Here is a 24,736-nt window from a genome sequence, read left to right on the forward strand (position 1 = left end):
TTGCGAATCAGTTGGGCTGCCAGACTTAATTGCCATACCTTTTGCCTCATCCCTCTCAACCATACAATTTTTCAATTCTTCATCAATACAAGGGGAAATAACAGTTTTTACAGTCATTTTCTTAATGGGTGCGTGCTTATTAGTGCAATCTAGTTTTAAATGTCTTCTATTTGGCTATCCAAGATGGCATAGCTGTCAGACGTCTTGTCGTGTCCTGTCGTGTCCCTTGTATATTTTTATATATTTTTCTTTGCATATCTTTTAAAATATTTTCCTAAACCTCAACTTCTAAATACTCCCCTACTACCCACCTCTCCCAATGTGGCGTGGATCTGTTTTTTTTCTAAAGTATTTCTATTTACTTTGGATCTGGAATCCCTCAACTGAAGCTAGCCAGCAAACTACCTACCAGCTTTCAGTCAGCAAACCACTGCTAGCGGTCATCAGCTAACCTTTAGCTCGGAAAGCTCTCGCCAGTTCGTACAACGTGACTCAAACAAGAGCATAACGGACCTATTTTTTCCCCTCCATATCCCCGCAAACTCTGAACATTTTAATCTGGATCTTCACAATTAGCTAACCGCAATCCCAGGTAACTACTCCTGGCTAGCGTTTCCATCCCATAGCAAGCACCAATTAGCCTGAAGCTATCCCGGCTAGGGTTCCTACCGAAACCCACTCCTAGGCTACAATATCCGGACCCCTTCTACTGCCGGTACGGGGCACGGTACCCCGCCGATCCTCTACTACTGGAATACCGACAATCTGCCCGAGGATTCCAACAGGCCCCTCAGGCGCGACGTCCGCTGAAGGCCCATTCTGCCAAATCGCGGCCTGCTAGCTACCTAGAGTTACTTGGAACAATACTAACCCACGACTGGTCTATCAACGTCACCGCACGAAGAGGCAAAAACAGACTTACCTCCATCGCGACGTCCCTCAAAGGCCCTTCTGCAAACTTGCTAGCCCCGGTCTACTAACTGCTAGCTCGCTAGCCCCGGTCTGCTAACTGCAAGCTTGCTTGAACCGGTCTGCTAACTGCTAGCCCCAGTCTGTTAACTGCTAGCTTGCTTTCCCCCGGTCTGGAACTGCTTGCTTGCTAGCCTCGGTCTGCTAAGTGCTAACTTGTTAGCCACGGCCTACTAACTGCTAGCACCGGCCTGCTAACTGTCTGAATCGCAGTGTCCCCAGCCAGCCTAACCACTCACTGGACCCACATGTTCACTTGGCCTCTCTCTAATATCAATATGCCTTTGTTTTACTCACTGCTTTAGCACACTCTGCCAACCCAGATGCCTTAGCCGTGTGTGAATCCTGGATTAGGAAAACCACCAAAACCCTGAAAACTCCATCCCAACTATAACATTTTCCGTCAAGATAGATCTGCCAAAGTGGGCGGTGTTGCAATCTACTGCAAAGATAGCCTGCAGAGTTATGTCTTACTATTCAGATCTGTACCCAAACAATTCGAGCTTCTACTTCTAAAAACTCACCTTTCCAGAAACAAGTCTCTCACTGTTGCTGCCTGCTAAAGACCACCCTCTGCCCCCAGCTGTGCCCACGACACCATATGTGAATTGATTGCCCCCCATCTGTTTTCTGAGCTTGTGCTACTAGGTGACCTAAACTGGGACATGCTTAACAGCCCGGCCATCCTACAATCTAAGCTTGATGCCCTCAATCTCACACAAATTATCAATGAACCTATCAGGTACAACCCCAAATCCGTAAACATGGGCTCTCTCATAGATATCACCCTAACTAACTCGCCCTCCAAATACACCTCTGCTGTTTTCAATAAAGATCTAAGCGATCACTGCCTCATTGCCTGCATTGACCACCCCTCATCACTGTCAAACGCTCCCTAAAACACTTCTGCGAGCAGGCCTTTCTAACTGACCTGGCCGGGGTATCCTGGAATGACATTGACCTCATCCCGTCAGTAGAGGATGCCTGGTTATTCTTTAAAAGTGCCTTCCTCACCATCTTAAATAAGCACGCCCCATTCAAAAAATGTAGAACTAGGAATAGATATAGTCCTTGGTTCACTCCAGACCTGTCTGCCCTTGACCAGCACAAAATCATCCTGTGGCGTTCTGCATTAGCATCGAATAGCCCAAGTGATATGCAACTTTTCAGGGAAGTTAGGAACAAATATACACAGGCAGTTAGGAATGTTAAGGCTAGCTTATTCAAACAGACATTTACAACCTGTAGTACAAACTCAAAATTTCTGGGACACTGTAAAGTCCATGGAGAATAAGAGCACCTCCTCCCAGCTTCCCACTGCTCTGAGGCTAGGAAACATTGTTACCACCGATAAATCCACTACAATTGAGAATTTCAATAAGCATTTCTCTACGGCTGGCCATGATTTCCACCTGGCTACCCCTACCCCGGTCAACTGCCCACTCGACAGCAGCCCGCCAAAGCCCCCACCATTTCTCCTTCACCCAAATCCAGAAAGCTGATGTTCTGAAAGAGCTGCAAAATATGGAGCCCTACAAATCAGCAGGGCTAGACCATCTGGACCATCTCTTTCTAAATGTATCTGCCGAAAATGTTGCATTTCCTATTACTAGCCTGATCAACCTCTTTCGTATTGTCTGAGATTCCCAAAGATTGGAAAGCTGCCGCGGTCATCCCCCTCTTCAGAGGGGGTGACACTCTAGACCCAAACTTCTACAGACCTATATCTATCCTACCCTGTCTTTCTAAGGTCTTCAAAAGCCAAGTTAACAAACAGATAACAGACCATTTCGAATCCCACCGTACCATTGTCCGCTATGCAATTTGGTTTTAGAGCTGGTCAAGGGTGCACCTCAGCCACGCTCAAGGTCCTAAACGACATCATAACCGCCATTGATAAGAGACATTACTGTGCAGCCGTATTCATCGACCTGGCCAAGGCTTTCGACTCTTGTCAATCACCACATTCTTATTGGCAGACTCAACAGCCTTGGTTTCTCAAATGATTGCCTCGCCTGGTTTACCAACTACTTCTCTGATAGAGTTCAGTGTGTCAAATCAGAGGGCCGGTTGTCCGGACCTCTGGCAGTCTCTATGGGGGTGCCACAGGGTTCAATTCTCGGGACGACTCTCTTCTCTGTATACATCAATGATGCCGCTCTTGCTGCTCTGGTGATTCTCTAATCCACATCTGCGCAGACGACACCATTCGGTATATCAAATCAAATCAAATTTATTTATATAGCCCTTCGTACATCAGCTGATATCTCAAAGTGCTGTACAGAAACCCAGCCTAAAACCCCAAACAGCAAGCAATGCAGGTGTAGAAGCAGGTATACTTCTGGCCCCTCTTTGGACACTGTGTTATCTAACCTCAAGATGTGCTTCAATGCCAAACAACTCGCCTTCCGTGGCCTCAAACTGCTCTTAAATGCAAGCAAAACGAAATGCACGCTATTCAATCGATCACTGCTCGCACCTGCCCGCCCGTCCAGCATCACTACTCTGGATGGCTCGGACTTAGAATACGTGGACAACTACAAATACCTAGGTGTCTGGTTAGACTGTAAACTCTCCTTCCAGACTCACATTAAGCATCTCCAAACCCAAATTAAATCTTGAAGCGGCTTCCTATATCGCAACAAAGCATCCTTCACTCATGCTGCCAAACATACCCGCGTACACTGACCATCCTACCGATCCTCGACTTCGGCGATGTCAACTATAAAATAGCCTCCAACACTCTACTCAACAAATTGGATGCAGTCTATCACAGTGCCATACACTTTGTCACCAAAGCCCCACACACTACCCACCACTGCGACCTGTACGCTCTTGTTGGTTGGCCCTCGCTTCATACTCGTAACCAAACCCACTGGCTACAGGTTATCTACAAGTCTCTGCTGGGTAAAGCCCCACTCCAGCAGGTATATCTCACTGGTCACCCCCAAAGCAAATTCCTACTTTGGTCGCCTTTCCTTCCAATTCTCTGCTGCCAATGACTGGAATGAACTGCAAAAATCACCAATCTTTTTTCTACTGTATTATTGACTATGTTTTGTTTATTCCATGTGTAACTTTGTGTTGTTGTATGTGTTGAATTGCTATGCTCTATCGTGGCCAGGTCGTAGTTGCAAATAAGAACTTGTTAAATAAAGGAGAAACTATTATTTTTTTTAATTAGGAACTGGAACAAGTAGTTTCATAAATCTGTCAAGTGCAGCGTCTGATTGCTCCTCAACACAGACCAGCAAATCTTGCATGACCTCTTGTACACTATATTATACATATACATACATACACACACATTTATACATATACACACACATATATACATATACACACTCACACACACACACATATATATACATATATATACATACATACACACACACACACACACACACACACACATATATATACATACATTCATATACAGTGCGTTGCGAAAGTATTTGGCCCCCTTGAACTTTGCGACCTTTTGCCACATTTCAGGCTTCAAACATAAAGATATAAAACTGTATTTTTTTGTGAAGAATCAACAACAAGTGGGACACAATCATGAAGTGGAACGACATTTATTGGATATTTCAAACTTTTTTAACAAATCAAAAACGGAAAAATTGGGCATGCAAAATTATTCAGCCCCCTTAAGTTAATACTTTGTAGCGATTACAGCTGTATGTCTCGATCAGTTCTGCACATCGAGAGACTGATATTTTTTCCCATTCCTCCTTGCAAAACAACTTGAGCTCAGTGAGGTTGGATGGAGAGCATTTGTGAACAGCAGTTTTCAGTTCTTTCCACAGATTCTCGATTGGATTCAGGTCTGGACTTTGACTTGGCCATTCTAACACCTGGATATGTTTATTTTTGAACCATTCCATTGTAGATTTTGCTTTATGTTTTGGATCATTGTCTTGTTGGAAGACAAATCTCCGTCCCAGTCTCAGGTCTTTTGCAGACTCCATCAGGTTTTCTTCCAGAATGGTCCTGTATTTGGCTCCATCCATCTTCCCATCAATTTGAACCATCTTCCCTGTCCCTGCTGAAGAAAAGCAGGCCCAAACCATGATGCTGCCACCACCATGTTTGACAGTGGGGATGGTTTGTTCAGGGTGATGAGCTGTGTTTCTTTTACGCCAAACATAACGTTTTGCATTGTTGCCAAAAAGTTCAATTTTGGTTTCATCTGAGCAGAGCACCTTCTTCCACATGTTTGGTGTGTCTCCCAGGTGGCTTGTGGCAAACTTTAAACAACACTTTTATGGATATCTTTAAGAAATGGCTTTCTTCTTGCCACTCTTCCATAAAGGCCAGATTTGTGCAATATACGACTGATTGTTGTCCTATGGACAGAGTCTCCCACCTCAGCTGTAGATCTCTGCAGTTCATCCAGAGTGATCATGGGCCTCTTGGCTGCATCTCTGATCAGTCTTCTCCTTGTATGAGCTGAAAGTTTAGAGGGACGGCCAGGTCTTGGTAGATTTGCAGTGGTCTGATACTCCTTCCATTTCAATATTATCGCTTGCACAGTGCTCCTTGGGATGTTTAAAGCTTGGGAAATCTTTTTGTATCCAAATCCGGCTTTAAACTTCTTCACAACAGTATCTCGGACCTGCCTGGTGTGTTCCTTGTTCTTCATGATGCTCTCTGCGCTTTTAACGGACCTCTGAGACTATCACAGTGCAGGTGCATTTATACGGAGAGTTGATTACACACAGGTGGATTGTATTTATCATTATTAGTCATTTAGGCCAACATTGGATCATTCAGAGATCCGCACTGAACTTCTGGAGAGAGTTTGCTGCACTGAAAGTAAAGGGGCTGAATAATTTTGCACACCCAATTTTTCAGTTTTTGATTTGTTAAAAAGGTTTGAAATTTCCAATAAATGTCGTTCCACTTCATGATTGTGTCCCACTTGTTGTTGATTCTTCACAAAAAAATACAGTTTTATATCTTTATGTTTGAAGCCTGAAATGTGGCAAAAAGTCGCAAAGTTCAAGGGGGCCGAATACTTTCGCAAGGATCTGTATATACTGTATACATACATACACATATATATACATATACACACACACACATATACACATACAGTGGGGAGAACAAGTATTTGATACACTGCTGATTTTGCAGGTTTTCCTATTTTACAAAGCATGTAGAGGTCTGTAATTTTTATCTTAGGTACACTGTGAGAGACGGAATCTAAAACAAAAATACAGAAAATCACATTGTATGATTTTTAAGTAATTCATTTGCATTTTATTGTATGATATAAATATTTGATCACCTGCCAACCAGTAAGAATTCTGGCTCTCACAGACCTGTTAGTTTTTCTTTAAGAAGCCCTCCCGTTCTCCACTCATTACCTGTATAAAAGACACCTGTCCACACACTCAAACAGACTCCAACCTCTCCACAATGGCCAAGACCAGAGAGCTGTGTAAGGACATCAGGGATAAAATCGTAGACCTGCACAAGGCTGGGATGGGCTACAGGACAATAGGCAAGCAGCTTGGTGAGAAGGCAACAACTGTTGGCGCAATTATTAGAAAATGGACGAAGTTCAAGATGACAAATCAATCACCATCGGTCTGGGGCTCCATGCAAGATCTCACCTCGTGGGGCATCAATGATCATGAGGAAGGTGAGGGATCAGCCCAGAACTACACGGCAGGACCTGGTCAATGACCTGAAGAGAGCTGGGACCACAGTCTCAAAGAAAACCATTAGTAACACACTAGGCCGTCATGGATTAAAATCCTGCAGCGCACGCAAGGTCCCCCTGCTCAAGCCAGCGCATGTCCAGGCTTGTCTGAAGTTTGCCAATGACCATCTGGATGATTCAGAGGAGGAATGGGAGAAGGTCATGTGGTCTGATGAGACAAAAATAGAGCTTTTTGGCTTAAAATCCACAAACTGTGTTTGGAGGAAGAAGAAGGATGAGTACAACCCCAAGAACACCATCCCAACCATGAAGCATGGCGGTGGAAACATCATTCTTTGGGGATGCTTTTCTGCAAAGTGGATAGGACGACTGCACCGTATTGAGGAGAGGATGGATGGGGCCATGTATCGCGAGATCTTGGCCAACAACCTCCTTCCCACAGCAAGAGCATTGAAGATGGGTGGTGGCTGGGTCTTCCAGCATGACAGCGACCCAAAACACACAGCCAGGGAAACTAAGGAGTGGCTCCGTAAGAAGCATCTCAAGGTCCTGGAGTGGCCTAGCTAGGCTCCAGACCTGAACCCAATAGAAAATCTTTGGAGAGAGCTGAAAGTCCGTATTGCCCAGCGACAGCCCCAAAACCTGAAGGATCTGGATAAGGTCTGTATGGAGGAGTGGGCCAAAATCCCTGCGCAGTGTGTGCAAACCTGGTCAAGAACTACAGGGAACATGTGATCTCTGTAATTACAAACAAAGGTTTCTGTACCAAATATTAAGTTCTGCTTTTCTGATGTATCAAATACTTATGTCATGCAATAAAATGCAAATTAATTCATAAAAAATCATACAATGTGATTTTCTGGAATTTGTTTTAGATTCCGTCTCTCACAGTTGAAGTGTACCTATGATAAAAATGACAGACCACTACATGCTTTGTAAGTAGGAAAACCTGTCATAGCCTAGTCAAAAAAACAGCAATTTTTCCAGCCAAAGATAGGAGTCACAAAAAGCAGAAATAGATCAAATTAATCACTAACCTTTGATGATCTTCATCAGATGACACTCATGTTACACAATACATGTAGGTTTTGTTCGACAATGTGCATATTTATATAATTCCTCTTTGTTTAAAAAATAACAATATTTTGGAGATTATTTAATTTTCAAATAACCTAAAGTGAGGGAGAAAAATGCCATTCTTGAACATGGGGTGAGACAGTCTTACTAATTTGTAAATAAAGTCTGTTTTATTTATTTATTTCCGTTTTTAGAAGGAGAGAAACCAAAATCCCACCGTTGCCTCATGTGTCTCCCGGTCACGGCCGGCACGGGTATCGAACCAGTATCTGTAGCAAAGCAATTTGCACTCCGATGCAGTCTCTTAGACCGCTGCGCCACTCGGGTGCTGTTTCAACATGACCGGTCGGGAGTTGGCTAGAGTACTATAGTAAGGGCATAATAATACTAACATTTCCACACCCGAATTGTAGTCTAAGTGCACAATTATCAGTTTCTATTTGGTTTGTGTCACCCATTCATTGTCAGTTATAGACAGTAGCAGCCTTGGGACCCAAAAGCATAATCAGTGCTCTAACTCCTCCTTGCGCTGGTCTGGAGCAATTAAGTAGTGACGCAGGGTAAAATACTAAACCACAAATTACCTCCAAGTCCCACAGAATAATTGCAAAGTTTTAGTTGAGCAACCACTGTATACACCATATCATCGCGTTACTCCAAGTTTACTTCGATATGATGGATATTATATCAATATCTTGCGCATCAAGGCGTTTCCACCGCTATTTTGAGCATTATTAATTTACAGACACAAAAAGATCCCACCACGTTGAACGAACAAATCGTCTGCATTTATAAAATTGTACTGAACCTTCCTGTTTCTATCACAGCTGTCGCAATTATTTTTTATATGACTTTACTCGCATAAAAACTGGATGGAAACTTGGTTAGCGAGAAAGAGAGCTAGTGAGAGAGGAATGGTGAGCTAGTGAAAGCGATAGAGGGAGAAAGCTAGGGAGAGTGTGGGGCGATAGGGAGGAGACAGAACTCTCGCCGGGGGAATGTGGCACGCGACTGCAGCTTTTGGCCGGCTGGCCTCGTAAACATTGTCAAAAAATCCTTGTCCTGTCAGACTGGCTTCGGACTAAGCTTTGGTCTATCCGAGGGGATGGTACCAGGAGAGAAAGAAAGGGAAGCAAACGCTCAGGGACTCCCTGTCACCCATTCCCCCACAGGGAAAACTAAAGATGTATGACTGACTAGAAAACCCATGTTGAATTACCTAATTGGTCATTAGGGTTTGGTTAAGTTTATGGTTAGAGTTGTCGCACCTTGTCGCACACTTCCTCCAAGCCTTTCCCTCCAACCTTCCTCCTTATTGCCTCCATCCCCCTCTGCAAACCTCCCTCCCTCCATCAATCCACCTTCCATACCCCATTGATCATCCATCCTTTAATCATCCTAACATTCCACCCCCTTCCAGCCCTCTCTATCCCTTCATCATACACTACTGAGCGACAGCAAAAAAACTTGAATGCACATGCGCACACACACGCAGAATGGGGAGGCACCGAATTAGCCTTACCTGGTGACTTCTTCTCCCAGCATGCTCTTGGGGGTTGGCGAGTAGTGTCCCGACGGGGCCTCAGGGGGAAGGGGCTGGCCCAGGTAGCTGGGAGGGCTGATATGGTTCTCCATGTGTTGGGAGTAGGCTGATAGAGAGAAAAAAACCCAGCTCAGACGGAGTAGCTAACAAGAAACTTAACCTAAACTCCACCAACACCAACCAAATACAGCGAGGTAATTACCTAGTGCACTGCCGGAAGAGAAAAGCCGACCGACAGGGTATTTGTCCACCTCTGAACAAGGCCCCGGATGCTGATAGCGTTTTCTAAGATATTATGTCTGTGAAACAGTATATCAACACATACAATCCCACTCTGTGCCGAATGCAGTGGGTGAATGAGGCTCCTGTCTCGGCATCTCTCGCTCACCTCTGTCTCTCTGTGCATTGAGGCTACTGTTACCGATGTGATTGCGTGAGGCAAGACCTTGAGGGGGTCATTCGGTAATGCAACCCAGATCCGACATCTGGGAAGGGGACAGTGTGTGCAAGTGCCTGAAAACAACCAACTGTAACACTGTGTAAAATGCAAGTAAGTAAGTAAAAATAATTTAAAAGTAGGTTTTGGGGTATCTGTACTTCACAATTTTTTATTTTTGGCAACTTGTAATTCACTACATTCCTAAAGAAAATAATCTATATTTTACTCCATTCCATTTATTATCCCTGACACATAAAAGTATTCGTTACATTTTGACAAGAAAATTGTCCAATTCACACACTTCTCAAGAGAACGTCCCTGCTCATCCCTACTGCCTCTGATCTGGCGGGTTCACTAAACACAAATGCTTTGTTTGTAAATTATGCCTGAGTGTTGGTGTGGCCCTGGTTATCATCAATAAAAAAATAAAAAAATAATTGGGCAGTCTGGTTTAATATAAGGAATTTGAAATAATTTATACATTTACTTTCGGTTCTGGAGTACATTTTAGCAATTCCATTTACTTTTGATACTTAAGTATATTTAAAAGCAAATACTTTTAGACTTTTACTCGAGCAGTATTTACTGGGTGACTCACTTTTACTTGAGTCATTTTCTATTAAAAGGTATCTTTCCTTTTACTGAAGTATGACTAATGAGTACTTTTTCCACCACTGGTAAAATGGCCTGTTTCCGAGTGTGTACTTGCAAGTCAGAATATATTTAATGATCAGAAGTAGAAGCTCAGTACAGAGAAGTCAGAATTAAAAACAAAGCTTGAACAGTCGGCTCCGGAAGGTCAAGGATCTGTACACATGCCTCTAACACCTTGTCTATTTTCCTCATATCACACCCCAGATCAGCTCAACAGGCCCATAAACTAGTTCATACATTTAAAAAAAAAAATATATATATATATATTTATAAAGTTAATGGAATCTATATTCATACAATCAATTAAAGTTGATATATTAAATTGAACACACTTAAAACAATAAATGAAAAAATTATAATTTCAACAAAATAGATCAAATGTTATCAAAGACCATAAAACAAAGGCATCATGGATTAAAGGACAAGCTAAAAAGGCTGGTTGCCAAATGGAATTAACACCTCAAGTAGTTTCACAGTACAATACAAGGTTCCATATCAAAAACGGATAAAATGTATAAAAAATACCACACACTTTATACCACTACAATTTAAAAAATAAACATGAGCTTTTTGCTCTCAAATTCTCATTGCTAGGACACTTGATTTTTCATAGTTTCATCTCCAAGCATCCTAATGCCTAAAAAGCAGCTATGCTTGAAACAGGTACTACCATAGTCAATGTCTCTGTAGTACTGGCAAACTGCACTTTATACTGACAATATGCACAGAGCTTAAATTCTCTGAACTGGAATGAGCTGTGCTCCAAAATCTGCTTCTAGCTCCTAAGCAACTTTGCAGTATTTCGTTTTTGTGTGTTATTTCTTAAATTATTAGCCCAGAATGTTTTTTATCAGAGCGGTGGTAACTCACCAGCATTACGACCAGAAATAAGACTTTCCCGAATTGGATCCTTTGTTCGTACCTGCCCCCCCCCCGGGCAATTGAACTTATCACAGAGGCTGCGCCAAGACCCCACCAGCGGGGAATAGGTATTCAGAGTGGACTTCTAGTCCGACTCAGGAGGGGAACACCATCCACCGCTTCAGAGTATATTACTCGCCAAGATTCAGTCCCTGGACAATAAAGTAGACGAGCTCAGAGCGAGGATCTCCTTCCAGAGACATAAGGCACTGTAACATACTCTGTTTCACAGAATCATGGCTCTCTTCGGATATACTGTCCCTGTCCATACAGCCAGCTGGGTTCTCAATACATTGCGCAGACAGGAATAAAGAACTCTCCAGTAAGAACAAAGGCAGAGGTGCATGTTTCATGATTAATTTCATGGTGTGATTGTGATAACGTACAGGAACTCAAGTAGTTTTGTTCACACGACCTAGAATGCCTCAAATGCCAACTGTGTTACCTCCCAAGATAATTATCTTTGATTATAGTCACAGCCGTGTATATTTCAACTCAAGCTGATACCACAGGAACTATACTGGACATTTTGTAGCTGAGGATTTCAACAAAGCAAATTTGAGGAAAACATTACCGAAGTTCTATCAACACATTGCCTGTAGTACAGTGGTTCGTCCTTTAAAAGCTGCAGAATACTGCAGGACAGCTTCCGTGGTAAGGCAGAATTATATGGCACGTTATTTAAGTGCAAACCACTGGTACCGTTAATGCTAGTTAGTGCTATTTTGACCACCAGAGGACATTTTTGAGAAGCATTTGATAGCCTTCAATAGTGGCTGTAATAGAGAATTTAGATTATTTTTATAGTAAGAACATAGTACAGCTGAAGTCGGAAGTTTACATACACCTTGACCCTTTAAACTTAATCCTAGTAAAAATTGCCTGTCTTAGGTCAGTTAGGATCACCACTTTATTTTAAGAATGTGAAATGTCAGAATAATACGAGAGAATGATTTATTTCCGCTTTTATTTCTTTCATCACATTCCCAGTGTGTTAGAAGTTTACATACTCTCAATTAGTATTTGGTAGCATTGCCTTTAAATTGTTTAACTTGGGTCAAACGTTTCGGGTAGCCTTCCACAAGCGTCCCACAAAAGTTGGGTGAATTTTGGCCCATTCCTCCTGACAGAGCTGGTGTAACTGAGTCAGGTTTGTAGGCCTCCTTGCTCGCACACGTCTTTTCAGTTCTGCCCACACATTTTCTGTGGGATTGATGTCAGGGCTTGGTGATGGCCACTCCAATACCTTGACTTTGTTGTCCTTAAGCCATTTTTCCACAACTTTGGAAGTATGCTTGGGGTCATTGTCCATTTGGAAGACCCATTTGCGACCAAGCTTAAACTTCCTGACTGACGTCTTGAGATGTTGCTTCAATATAGCCACATCATTTTCCTACCTCACGATGCCATTTATTTTGTGAAGTGCACCAGTACCTACTGCAGCAAAGCACCCCCACAACATGATGCTGCCACCCCCGTGCTTCACGGTTGGGATGGTGTTCTTCGGCTTGCAAGCCTCCCCCTTTTACCTCCAAACAGAACAATGGTCATTATGGCCAAACAGTTCTTTTTATGTTTCATCAGACCAAAGGACATTTCTCCAAAAAGTACGATCTTTGTCCCCATGTGCAATTGCAAACCATAGTCTGGCTTTTTTATGGAGGTTTTGGAGCAGTGGCTTCTTCCTTGATGAGTGGCATGTCAGGTTTTGTTGATACAGGACACGTTTTACTGTGGATATAGATACTTTTGTACCCGTTTCCTTCACAAGGTCCTTTGCTGTTGTTCTGGGATTGATTTGCACTTTTCGCACCAAAGTACATTCATCTCTAGGAGACAGAACGAGTCTCCTTCCTGAGCGGGATGACGGCTGTGTGGTCCCATGGTGTTTATACTTGCATACTATTGTTTGTACAGATGAATGTGCTACCTTCAGACGTTTGGAAATTGCTCCCAAGGATGAACCAGACTTGTGGAGGTCTACAATTTTTTTATGAGGTTCTTTTTATTTTCCCATGATGTCAAGCAAAGAGGTACAGAGTTTCAAAGTAGGCCTTGAAATACATATACTGGTACACCTCCAATTGACTCAAATGATGTCAATTAGCTTATCAGAAGCTTCTAAGCCATGACATCATTTTCTGGAATTTTGCATTTAGACAGCTGCGCCACTGGGGAGGCCCCATCCAGGTCAGGATAACCAAAACATTTCTTTATTAAAGACTATCAGAAAGAATGTTGGTACTATTTTGATCCAAAGCCATGAATGAGTGAGTCACTCAGCTTTATGTAGGTGTCATCAACTTGATAATATATAATGATATTTTGGATATATTTTGTATTTCCAAAAAACTGAGCGATTGTAATCTGAATAAAGGCCAAAACATTTATTTCTGTTTTTAGAGGGAGAGAAACGCTAGGGCAAATTGTGCGCCGCCCTATGGGACTCCCAATCACAGTCGGATTTGTGATACATATTATTATTAAAGGTACTGCATAGATGTAAAAATATATTTTTTAGCAAGAGGCAGCACTTGTATAGCCTAAGAAAGTAGCAGAAATATGCAGAAGTAGTTTTGAATGCATTTTATTGAAGGGAAACAATAACAGTCTTCAACTTTTTTTGGAAAGATAGTGATATATTCTTATATACAGTACAATAAGGAATTTAACTACAAAATACTAGTCTTCTCCCATTTGTTTAACCATTGCCCATACCTAGAAGGTGTGTAAACAACAACAAATAAGAATAAAATGAGGTAAGATACAAAACAAAACGTGACGAACATAAATCAATCAACTAATTAGCAGATTAGGACAGTATGTGTGCGCGCATTTCTCACATGTACAAGCACATCGTATTTGTTTTACAGTCCTTCTTTGGGGGACATAATTGGCATCTCCTCCTCTTGCCTGACCCAGCCTCAGGTGGATCAGGAAAAGATTCAGCCCCCTGAACAGCTTTCACAAGAGCTGCAGAGGCTGCTGTGAAGGGGAAGCGCTCCCTTCTTTGAATGTGTGGGGTTACAAGTACCTTTCCCAGCTGCGCCAGGAACATCCTCCTCTTGATCCGCTTGTCAGGCATCCAGGTAGGGTTGATCTTGTTCTATATCACGAAGTCATTGTAAGAGGATATCAATGATGTTATGGAAGATGACCAGAGGCCAGTCATCCTCCTGCAGCTGTAACTTCCAATCACTTTGTTCAGGTTGTCCACACCTCCTTTGTTGTGGTTGTAGTCCAGGATGATGGCTGGCTTCCTGTCCTCACGATCACTGTTCACAGATACCTCCTCCTCAAAATCATTGTTCTCCTATTCCTCCTGGACATCTGTAAAAATCAGATCTACGACCTGTTGGGCACTGAAATGTGCACTCATGGCTTCAGCAAAGAGAGAACTGGGGGGACTGTCATCTGCAGCACATTTATAGTCTGACCACTTTTCACTTTTTTCATTTTATTTTTTGAAAAAAAATATTTTTTTCATTTCACCAAATTGGACTATTTTGTGTACGACCAGTATACGAAATCCAAATAAAAATCTATGTACAGTTGTAATGCAACACAATAGGAAAAAATCCAAGGGGGAATTAATAATTTTGGATGGCACTGCATCATACACTGCATTTGAGGAACAATGGGAAAGTAGTTTTGCTTTTAAAGTTGATAAACTTCAATTCTCACTTTTGAGAAAATTGCATTTGAATGTTTTGGTACCTACTGGAGAGCTCTCCTTTGCCTAGTTTCCTGAAACGGGTCATACGTTCTGAGAATAACACTGACGTATAAACGGACACGGTGACTGAAATCATCAGGAAGTGGAAAGGGGATATGGTTCCCACTGTGACTATTAAAACCTACCCAAACCAAAAATCGTTGCAGCATTCACACAAAACTGAAAGGGTAAACCACCGTATTTAACCACGGCAAAGTGTAGTTATTCACTCAGTAAGGCAATCCAACAGATAAAACTTCAGTACAGAGAAAGTGTAGTCGCAAATCAATGGCAATTCAACGTATGTGGCAGGGTCTACAGACAATCACGGTTTACAAAGGGAAAACAAGCCATGTCGTGGACACCGATGTCTTGCTCCCAGACTGACCCTGCCCTTTGCAACTGGGTCCTGGAAGGTAGGTTACAACACTTCCACTACGCTGATACTCAAGCACCCTACTGTACTCCCTGATCACCCATGACTGTGTGGCCAGGAATGCCAAAAAACATCAAGGACATCAACCATCCGAGCCACGGCCTGTTCACCCCGTTATCATTCAGAAGGCGAGGTCAGTACAGGTGCATCAAAGCTGGGACCGAGAGACTGAAAAACAGCTTCTATCTCAAGGCCATCAGACTGTTAAATATCCATCACTATCCGGCTACCAACAGGTTTCTCAACCTTGCACCTTAGAGGCCGCAGCCCTATGTACATAGAGATGGAATCACTGGTCACTTTATTAAATGGAACACTAGTCACTTTACTAATGTTTACACACTGCTTTACACATTTCATATGTATATACTGTATTTTATTCAATGCCACTGACATTGCTCGTCCTAATCTTTATATATTTCTAAATCCATTCTTTTACTTTTAGATTGGTGTGTATTTGTGTTGAATTGTTAAGATACTACTGCACTGCACAATTGCACTACTTGCAATAACATTGCTAAATAAGTGTACGTGACCAATACATTTGATTTTATTTAATGTGAAGACACTTTACAGCTCATCTCTGTCTTCACCTACTATGACAAACAGCTGTTTAGGGGCAGGCAAAAAAAAAATATTACATCAGAAATGTAACACTAATATATTCTCTAAAATTTGTCCACACCTGGATTGTGCAACATTTGCCTATTATTCTTTTCAAAAATCTTCAAGCTCTGTCAAATTGGTTGTTGATCATTGGCAGAAAACCATTTTCAGGTGTTGCCATAGATTTTCAAGTAGATTTAAAGTCAAAACTGTAACTCGCCCACTCAGGAACATTCACTGTGTTTTTGGTAAGCAACGTGTGTAGATTTGGCCTTGTGCTTTAGGTTATTGTTCTGCTGAAAGGTGAATTCATCTCCCAGTGTCTGGTGGAATGCAGATAACCAGGTTTTCCTGTGCTTAGCTCTATTTAGTTTCTTTTATCCTGAAAAACTCCACCGTCCTTAACGATTACAAGAACACCCATAACATGATGCAGCCACCACTATGCTTGTAAATATGGAAGGTGGTACTCAGTAATGTGTTGAATTGGATTTGCCCCAAACATAACACTTTTTATTCAGGACAAATAGTTAGTGCCTTTGTGTAAACAGGATGCATGTTTTGGAATATTTGGATTCTGTACAGGCTTCCTTTTCACTCTGTCAATTAAGTTAGTATTGTGGAGTAACTACAATGTTGTTGATCGATACTCAGTTTTCTCCTTTCACAGCCATAAAAATCGAACTGGTTTAAAGGGTACCATTGGCCTTATGGTGAAATCCCTGAGTGGTTTCCTTCCTCTCCAGCAACTAAGTTAGGAAGGACGCCTGTATCTGTAGTGAATGGGTGTATTGATACACCATCCAAAGTAACTTCACCAATGATTAAAGGGATATTCAAATGTCTGCTTTTTTTTTACCCATTTATCAACTGGTGCCCTTCTTTGCGAGGCATTGGAAAACCTCCCTGTTTTTTGGCATTGAATGTGTGCTTGAAATTCACTGCTCTACTGAGGGACATTACAGATAATTGTATGTGTGGGGTACAGAGATGGGCTAGTCATTCAAAAATCATGTTAAACACCATTATTGCATACAGGGTTAGTCCATGCAACTCCTTGTGACTTGTCAAAACAAAACAAAGGGGCTTACTTATTGACTCAAGACATTTCAGCTTTATTTTGTATTAAATTCTAATAATTTATTCCACTTCGGGGTATTATGGGGTAATGTGTGTAGATCAGTGACAAAATCTAAATGTAATCAATTTTAAATTCAGGTTGTAACACAAATGTGGAAAAAGGTCAAGGGGTGTGAATACTTTCTGAAGGCACTGTATGTCATCTCTCTCATGACCGCCTGCTAGCAAGTTTGCCATGTCATCTATGTCAGGAGGCCAGACCATGCTCTTAACCTCTTGCACAGCTAAAACCTATTATTAACTGAACTGAGATGCTAACATTGTTGGTCTTCTGTCCACCTATGAAACCATTTGAGACCTGTTTCAGGAAACTAGGCGTATGTCGCGGGTCACTACTTCACAGGAGAGCAGTTTGAACATTAACATTTTATTTTTATCAAAATGTGTTTGGCAGAAATGCCTTCTCGAACATGTGAACTTTAAAATGCCTAAATAACAAACTTGTATGCCATCTGTAAATACAAATACAAGTGTTAAATGACCAGCCTAGATGGTTTAGTCACAGAAAAACAGCAACCATCGCACTAGCCTCGATTGGCTGAGATAACGAGTGGGCTGGACATGCAAAGAGATGAGTTTGGATTGGTCTGTCATAGAGCACGCTTCTGTCTATTTGAGGTGGTCAGTATGTCTTGGTAATCGTGTCTAAAGCAGCTTTTTTTTTTTTAAATGTATCATGTCGTAAAACTGCATAACTGTTGCTCTCCACTTTCTGGAGGACCGAGTTTTGAAATCAGTGGAATTCGAGTATGATAGATAAGGAGATGGAGAAAACACCTGTCTCCACATTACATCTTCAAACTAAGGGCAACCATGGCATCACACAGGAGACATGTCCATCCATGAATGATGTTAACAGGTAGGATACATTTCTAATTTTGACAGAAAGTGGTTTCATTTCAAGTTAAAGTGTACTGTTAGCTATAGCTAGCTAACGTTACGTGTATGATGCTATTATTCATATCTCAGAGCCATTTGCTTGGTTAGCTATAGCCTAATGTTAGCTAGCTATGATTGAACCCTTTTCTCAGTACTTTGTTGAAGCACCTTTGGGCAGCGATTACAGCATTGAGTCTTCTTGGGTATGACACTAGAAGATGGGCATACCTGTATTTGGGTAGTTTCTCCCATTCTTCTTTGCAGATATTTTCAAGCTCTGTCAGGTTGGATTGGGAGCTTTGCGGCAAAGCTATTTCCAGGTCTCTCCAGAGGCGTTCGATTGGGTTAAAGTCTGGGCTCTCTGTACTTTACTCAGTTCATCTTTCCCTTGATCCTGTCTCCCAGTACCTGCCGCTGAAAAACAGTCCCACAGCATGCTGCTGCCACCACCATTCTTCACCGTAGGGATGGTGCCAGGTTTCCCCCAGAAATGATGCCTGGCATTCAAGCCAAAGAGTTCAATCTTGGTTGCATCAGACCAAATAATCTGGTTTCTCATGGTCAGAGACCTTTAGGTGCCTTTCGGCAAACTCCAAGAGGGCTGCCAATTGACTTTCACTGAGGAGTGGCTTCCGTCTGGCCACTCTACCATAAAGGCCTGATTGGTGGACTGCTGCAGAGATTGTTGTCCTTCTGGACGTTTCTCTCATCTCCACAGAGCAACTCTGGAGCTCTGTCAGAGTGACCATCGGGTTCTTGGTCACCTCCCTGACCAAGGCCCTTGTCCCCCGATTTCCCCATTTGGCCGGGTAGCCAGCTCTAGGAAGAGTGTTGCTGGTTACAAACTTCTTCCATTTAAGAATGATGGAGGCCACTGTGTTCTTCAATGCTGCAGAAATGTTTTAGTACTCTTCCCCAGATCTGTGCCCCAACACAATCCTGTTTCAGAGCTCTACGGTCAATTCCTTCGACCTCAAGGCTTGGTTTTTGCACTGACATGCACTCTCAACAGGTGTCTGGTTTTACAAATCATGTCCAATCAATTGAATTTAACCCCAGGTGGACTCCAATCAAGTTGAAGAAACATCAAGAATGATCAATGGAAACAGGAGGCACCTGAGCTCAATTTTGAGTTTCATAGCAAGGGTCTGAATACAAATGTAAATAAGGTATGTTTATTTTATTTTTAATAAATTAGCAAAAATGTGTGTGTAGATTGATAAGGAATAAAATATTTTTATACATTTTAGAATAAGGCTGAAACGTAACAAAATGTGGAAAAAGAGAAGGTGTCTGAATACTTTCAGAATGCACTGTATATTGTGTTATTTTATGGCTGGTTATGAAACCTACAGAAGTGTCAAAACCCACATTTATTCAAATGGGGTTGCTCCATGTCAAGAAGTTTACTTTTCGTTTGAAAGTTTGTTTCTTAAATCCTTTGTTGTTGAAATGAATAATTTAGTCATTTTTTGTTGTTGTTACCTGTAGAAAATACACTTTTAGAAAATCCGCAACAGAATGACTGAAAAATCAGCGACAGAATGACCGCAATTTTATTGGCAAAAATTTGTTAAATAAAACATAAAACAAACATTCTGTTGACACGTAGACTATGGTGTAATGAAATGTTTTCCCTTGTGTGGTAGGTTTTGACAAATGTGTCATATACAGCCATAAAACAACAATATGTCACAACAGGTCTAAATATATGGGTCATGACAGTGTTATGACCATATTAAAACAGTTTATGACAAGTTATGCAAGCTGTTATGACATACTCCGACATGGTTATGACCGTGTCATAACATGTTATGATGCTGGGTGTCACAAAGTGTTACCCAATAGAAGAGAGGGCTTCGACGAGCAGGTGTCCACATACTTTTGGTCATGTAGTGTACATCGAAACAGAATGAAGACATGAACAAGTGTAATACTGACTTTGTGATAGGTTTCATTATTAACACCAAAAAATATTGTAGTTAAGTGCTGTGCTAATTCTGCCAAATCCCTTGAGGGTTTAAAGAGCAAAGGCCCGAATTGAGAATTATGCATTAATAAAAATCTATCTAGTGCCAAAATGACTTAGATGAAGTCATATTTTTCATTGAAATACTGGGTAAAACAAAGACGCACTAACAGTAGACATAATCAACGTTTTGTTCTTGCCCTTCATATCAAATATTCAGTAGGCCTCAATACACAGACAGCGATTGAACACTGCAAGGCATATACTGTCGTTCTTTCTCAAAGGCAACAGGAAATAAACCCTCGCTTCGATGACCACTTAATTTGTGTGTCCCCCTCCCACCCACCTCTTCTCTGATCCAATCAGCACAATCGGTGCTTATGATAACCAGGAACAAGAGGATGAGGGAATGCGGTAGCGCACCATAGGGCCCATCTGCACAATTATTTACCCTTTTTCCTAAAGCCTCCCATGATTGAGCTACTGTGCGACACTAAACATAATTATTTCTCACTCATTAACTCTGGCTCAGATCTTACACCACGCGTCCTGGCAGGACATCATTATACATATCTCTCCCCTCCTGTCCTCTGCATTAGTGTATTGCCGTCTGGATTAGTGTGGGGGGTGGGGACGGAGAAAACAGCGGTGACCACGTGATGCTAGCGTCCATGATTTCATTTAGCTGTTCGCCCTTCACGCCTCTAAGCCTGTGCTTCATGACAGCAATAAGCGTCCCAAATGGCACCATATTCCGTATATAGTGCACTTCTAATGACCAGGGCCCCATGGGACTTAGTCAATAGTACTGCACAATATAGGGAATAGGGTGCTTTTTGGGACGCATGCAACATTACAGAATCCTTGTCAGTGGGAATCTAGGATAGTATTGGATGGATCAGTTAGGCTCTAGTTAGAAGGCTTTTTAGAGAGCGGAGCACCAAGATGGATGCAGTCACTGATTCCAAATCAACTTGGTGATGGAGCTGACGGCCTTATCATAGGCGTCTTTGGCTAATCTTTTGAGGAAACACTGCTTTTGCTACAGAAGATGATTAACCATGCTGTGCTTTTGATCACTTTGAGACGGCTTACATTATACACAGCTAGATGTCTACTGAAGCAATACTAGCTAAGTGAAAGGTGCAAGTGCAAGGTCACTTTCTTCACTACATTGCCACATGGTTTTGGTCTACCTTTAGACGACGGACTCTGATCCAACCACCAATGTTACATCTTCTGTCTCAAGTAGTTCAAACTGCCCTTGTGTCACAACACTGAATCCAGCGGTAATCTGACATTGGATTCACCTTCTGTCCTTGGATCACAATCAAACATTCAGAAGCAGACCGAAGTAGACCTCTACCACTTATTTGCACTGAAGGGATTGTAGGGTGTCACCTCGAGTTTGACTTTGAAACAAGCCATTCAAAGAATACTGAAGGATGTATGGGTTAAAAAAGACGGGGCTCAATTCAATTCCAATTAAACTGATTTCAGGAAATGAATTAAATTATGAATTCCAGTTCCAGAACTAAAGAGCCAGTTATTTTTCTTATTTCTTTTTCCATCAATTTCTAAATTGGATTATCAATGAAACTCCCGGGTTGATAGAATTGACATGGAATTGTCATAGTCAATACTCAGAAAATCACTTTGCTAGGCCCTGGCCTGATGCCTGCAGGGGGCATGTGGGGGTGTGCGTTGTCCTGTGAGGGGGTGGTTTGTTCAGATGTGTCCAATCGATATGAGTTTGAGCCCTCTCTTCTAGTGGGTTGTTAGTGCCCCCGCTGGCTCTGCCGCTAGCCAGCAGTTCCAATCAATATGGTGCCTGGTGCTGTAGCCACCGCTTCCCATTGGGTGTCAGCCATCTGACACACTTTCTCCTACTGACCCTGTACTGGGAAAATGACAGGGTGCTGCTATTCTCTTTTCCACATTTCATCATTGTCGCAAATTGTTTTTTGATCGTTTGGGGACTCCTTTATCCCCCCACAATATGTGATTAGGGGAATAGCTGTTAATGTCACTACAGGGATTGTTGTTCAAACTTTTCTCTGACACAGGCTATTGGCTATTTCCATTTTTTGTTGACATTAAGTCAGAGATGCACTTAAATATGAGGGAATTGGAATAACCCTCAGATTACAATACCAATTCCTACTCACAAGGTTAAGTTGTTTTAGAATACCATTCTGTAGGTAGCAGGATAGTGTATATATTGAGGCAGAGGTTTCACCTGAGGAGTGAGGTGGACATAATAATTTATCAAATGTGGAAACTCACAAAGGGGATGTACTCACTAAGTGGAAACTCGCAGTAGAAAGTCAAAGTAGAAATTCACAAAGGGGAAAGACAGTGGAAACTCACAAAGTGGAAACTCACAGTTGGTGATGTCAGGCGGGGCAAAACTGTCATTCATGAAGACACTGTTTGGTTTTGCTACTTTCAAGTAGACCACGTCGGGGGTGTTTTTCAAGGCAGTCACAGCGTGTTCGTGGCTCACCTCCTCAAGGCAAGCACTGTTCACCTGCACAGAGACAGATATACACACATGTTGTATGGACCACTCGGACAAGTTTACACTTATTGATGTGAGATCAAACGTGAATGTACACATTTGTAAAACACAGTTAAAGCGGCAATCAGCAGTTGAAACGAAGCGAACTCCCCACCCGTTTTGGTAAAAAGCTGAGGGATAGAGCTGGAGAAATGTAACCACTCAAATTCATAGACAACGCAATGGATGCAAGAATTGAGCATTCATGATATTAACATTATAGTTTTAACCATGTTTTAAGGGGTATAAAGTGCTTGTTTCCATTTACTTATGAACATTGGAGTTAACCCCCTAGAGTCGGTGTCTGCACCCCTGCGGGAATCTAGTTAGCAAAATAAATGTACTTTTTTTTGTTTTGTTGCATTAGATGCGTCTCAATCCAAACGCATCCGCACTTCCACATCTGCGATAAAAGGTGAGAGCTAGAGCGGTGTTTGTCATACCATGAGACATCTCAAAAAACTATTCTCAAAAAATTGTCTGTAGGGTCCGAATGGAGCAGGGCTTAGACTCTTATGGTTTGAATAAGCTTATATTTCGGGTTCTGATGGCAGTTGAACTAAAGTTCATGAGGCATTTCTAAGTTATATTCTTCAAGAATAAAGGGGAACATTGAATTAATTCAGAAGTAAAAAAAAAAAAAACGTGGCATGTGCAGATTTCCACTTTAAAGGTGCACCCTCAAAACATATCATATGAATGTTATATTACAGGGAGCTGCACACTCAAATATGGAAACACCACAGTACCAGTAACATAAAAAACACAAATGTGTCAAAAAACACTCACCACCAATCCTGTCTCATGGAAATGGTGAAGCCTTAATGAACGGGCTCTGAGGTACTTAATTAGTTACTCGTTGATGTATCTGTAATAATGACCATGTAACTAAATGAGTGGAATGAAGGACAATGGAAATGGAAATAGTGATCTTACAGCCAGAAGTTTGTCTCCTATCTGTAGCCTCCCGTCTTTGTGTGCAGCTCCTCCTTCGATGATTTTGGTGACGTAGATGCTGTTGTCCCCTGGGATGTGCTGGTTCCCCACTCCCCCTGCTATACTGAAACCAAGACCTGGACGAGACGAGAGGAGAATTTTCATAACGTTAACCAATCTGTGAAAATAAATATGTATGCTGAAAAAAAAGTCACACTCACTGTATTAGCATAACAATAATGAAATTCCCATCACCAGCAAACAATATAATCACAGGGAAAAAGTGTTTTTCTGATATGTTTCCTAGGAATCCGAGGCATTGTTCTCTTGCCTGTATAATCATATGGCAATGAGGGATTTTAACTAAAGCTACTTTGCTAAAAAGAGGAAAGAAACTAAACAAATCCACACTGCCAGTACTCATGCACATTCCTTTGACCAGGTTAACCTCAATAAAAGCATGAAATACACATGACAGCTGGTGTTAAACTAAAGTAAAGAATAAGAAGGTGAGGCGCAACAGTCGCCATTAAATATATATTTAACTTGATAAAGAATAAAACGTGGTGTGACATTTAAACAGACATTCACCAGACACTAAACTACAGTAAAAAAGGATGTTGGGCTGACAATCATAAGCTACAGTGTTATCAAAGTAACATGTTTACAGTTATAAATCAGACCTGTCCTGAAACTGTGCGCACATGAATAAGTATTAAAACTTTGCTTGAAAAACACCCATCATTCATCTTTTATGCTGACAAAAAGTATTGGAATTAGGCCATGGCAGTTTGTAAAGGAAATAGCAATGGCGAACTTGATCAAGCGTCTCTGGAAGTGTTGCCAAATTTGATAACTTTAACTTCGACATTTGCTGTGTCTGACATTTTCCAAAAATTGCAAAATGTTGGACCTGTAAACAGAGAATTTGAATTCTATAATGTTTTGCGTTTACTTTTTCCAGAAACAAAATATGCTGCAATGTTAGAGCAAAATACATGAAATAGTGTATATATTTACTACTGTAAAGTAGGCTACATCACAAGTATGAAACCATCACAGTTAGAAAAGGAAAATAATTTATTTTGATCACGGAAATTAAATTGATAATAGATAGTTAGAAATAGCTATTGTGCAATGCAAAAAAAAATGCTTTTTTGTCTTTTCAGTACATGTTTTACCTAAAGTTTGCAGGAAGCTAAGCATATTCCTGCGTCAAGT

The 24,736-nt window shown here is 41.6% G+C and overlaps 1 protein-coding gene across 20 annotated transcripts in view; it reads right to left on the reverse strand.

Annotated features, from left to right (window-relative positions):
• The window catches only part of dlg1b (discs large MAGUK scaffold protein 1b), a 242,222-nt gene that overhangs the window by 63,243 nt on the left and 154,243 nt on the right, over positions 1-24,736 (reverse strand). For 11 of the 20 annotated variants that reach the window (XM_031810895.1, XM_031810894.1, XM_031810893.1 and 8 more), the window contains 3 exons: positions 23,516-23,652; positions 22,405-22,549; positions 9,240-9,366 (listed from right to left, as the gene is read on the reverse strand). In XM_031810895.1, coding sequence (XP_031666755.1) covers positions 9,240-9,366; positions 22,405-22,549; positions 23,516-23,652 — 409 coding nt within the window. Of the gene's footprint in view, positions 1-9,239; positions 9,367-22,389; positions 22,550-23,515; positions 23,653-24,736 lie in introns of all 20 variants that reach the window. The other 9 variants (XM_020467259.2, XM_031810892.1, XM_020467271.2 and 6 more) reach the window with 1 other exon arrangement.

The sequence above is a fragment of the Oncorhynchus kisutch genome, linkage group LG30, assembly GCF_002021735.2.
Source record: "Oncorhynchus kisutch isolate 150728-3 linkage group LG30, Okis_V2, whole genome shotgun sequence".
Classification (NCBI taxonomy): Eukaryota; Metazoa; Chordata; class Actinopteri; order Salmoniformes; family Salmonidae; genus Oncorhynchus; species Oncorhynchus kisutch.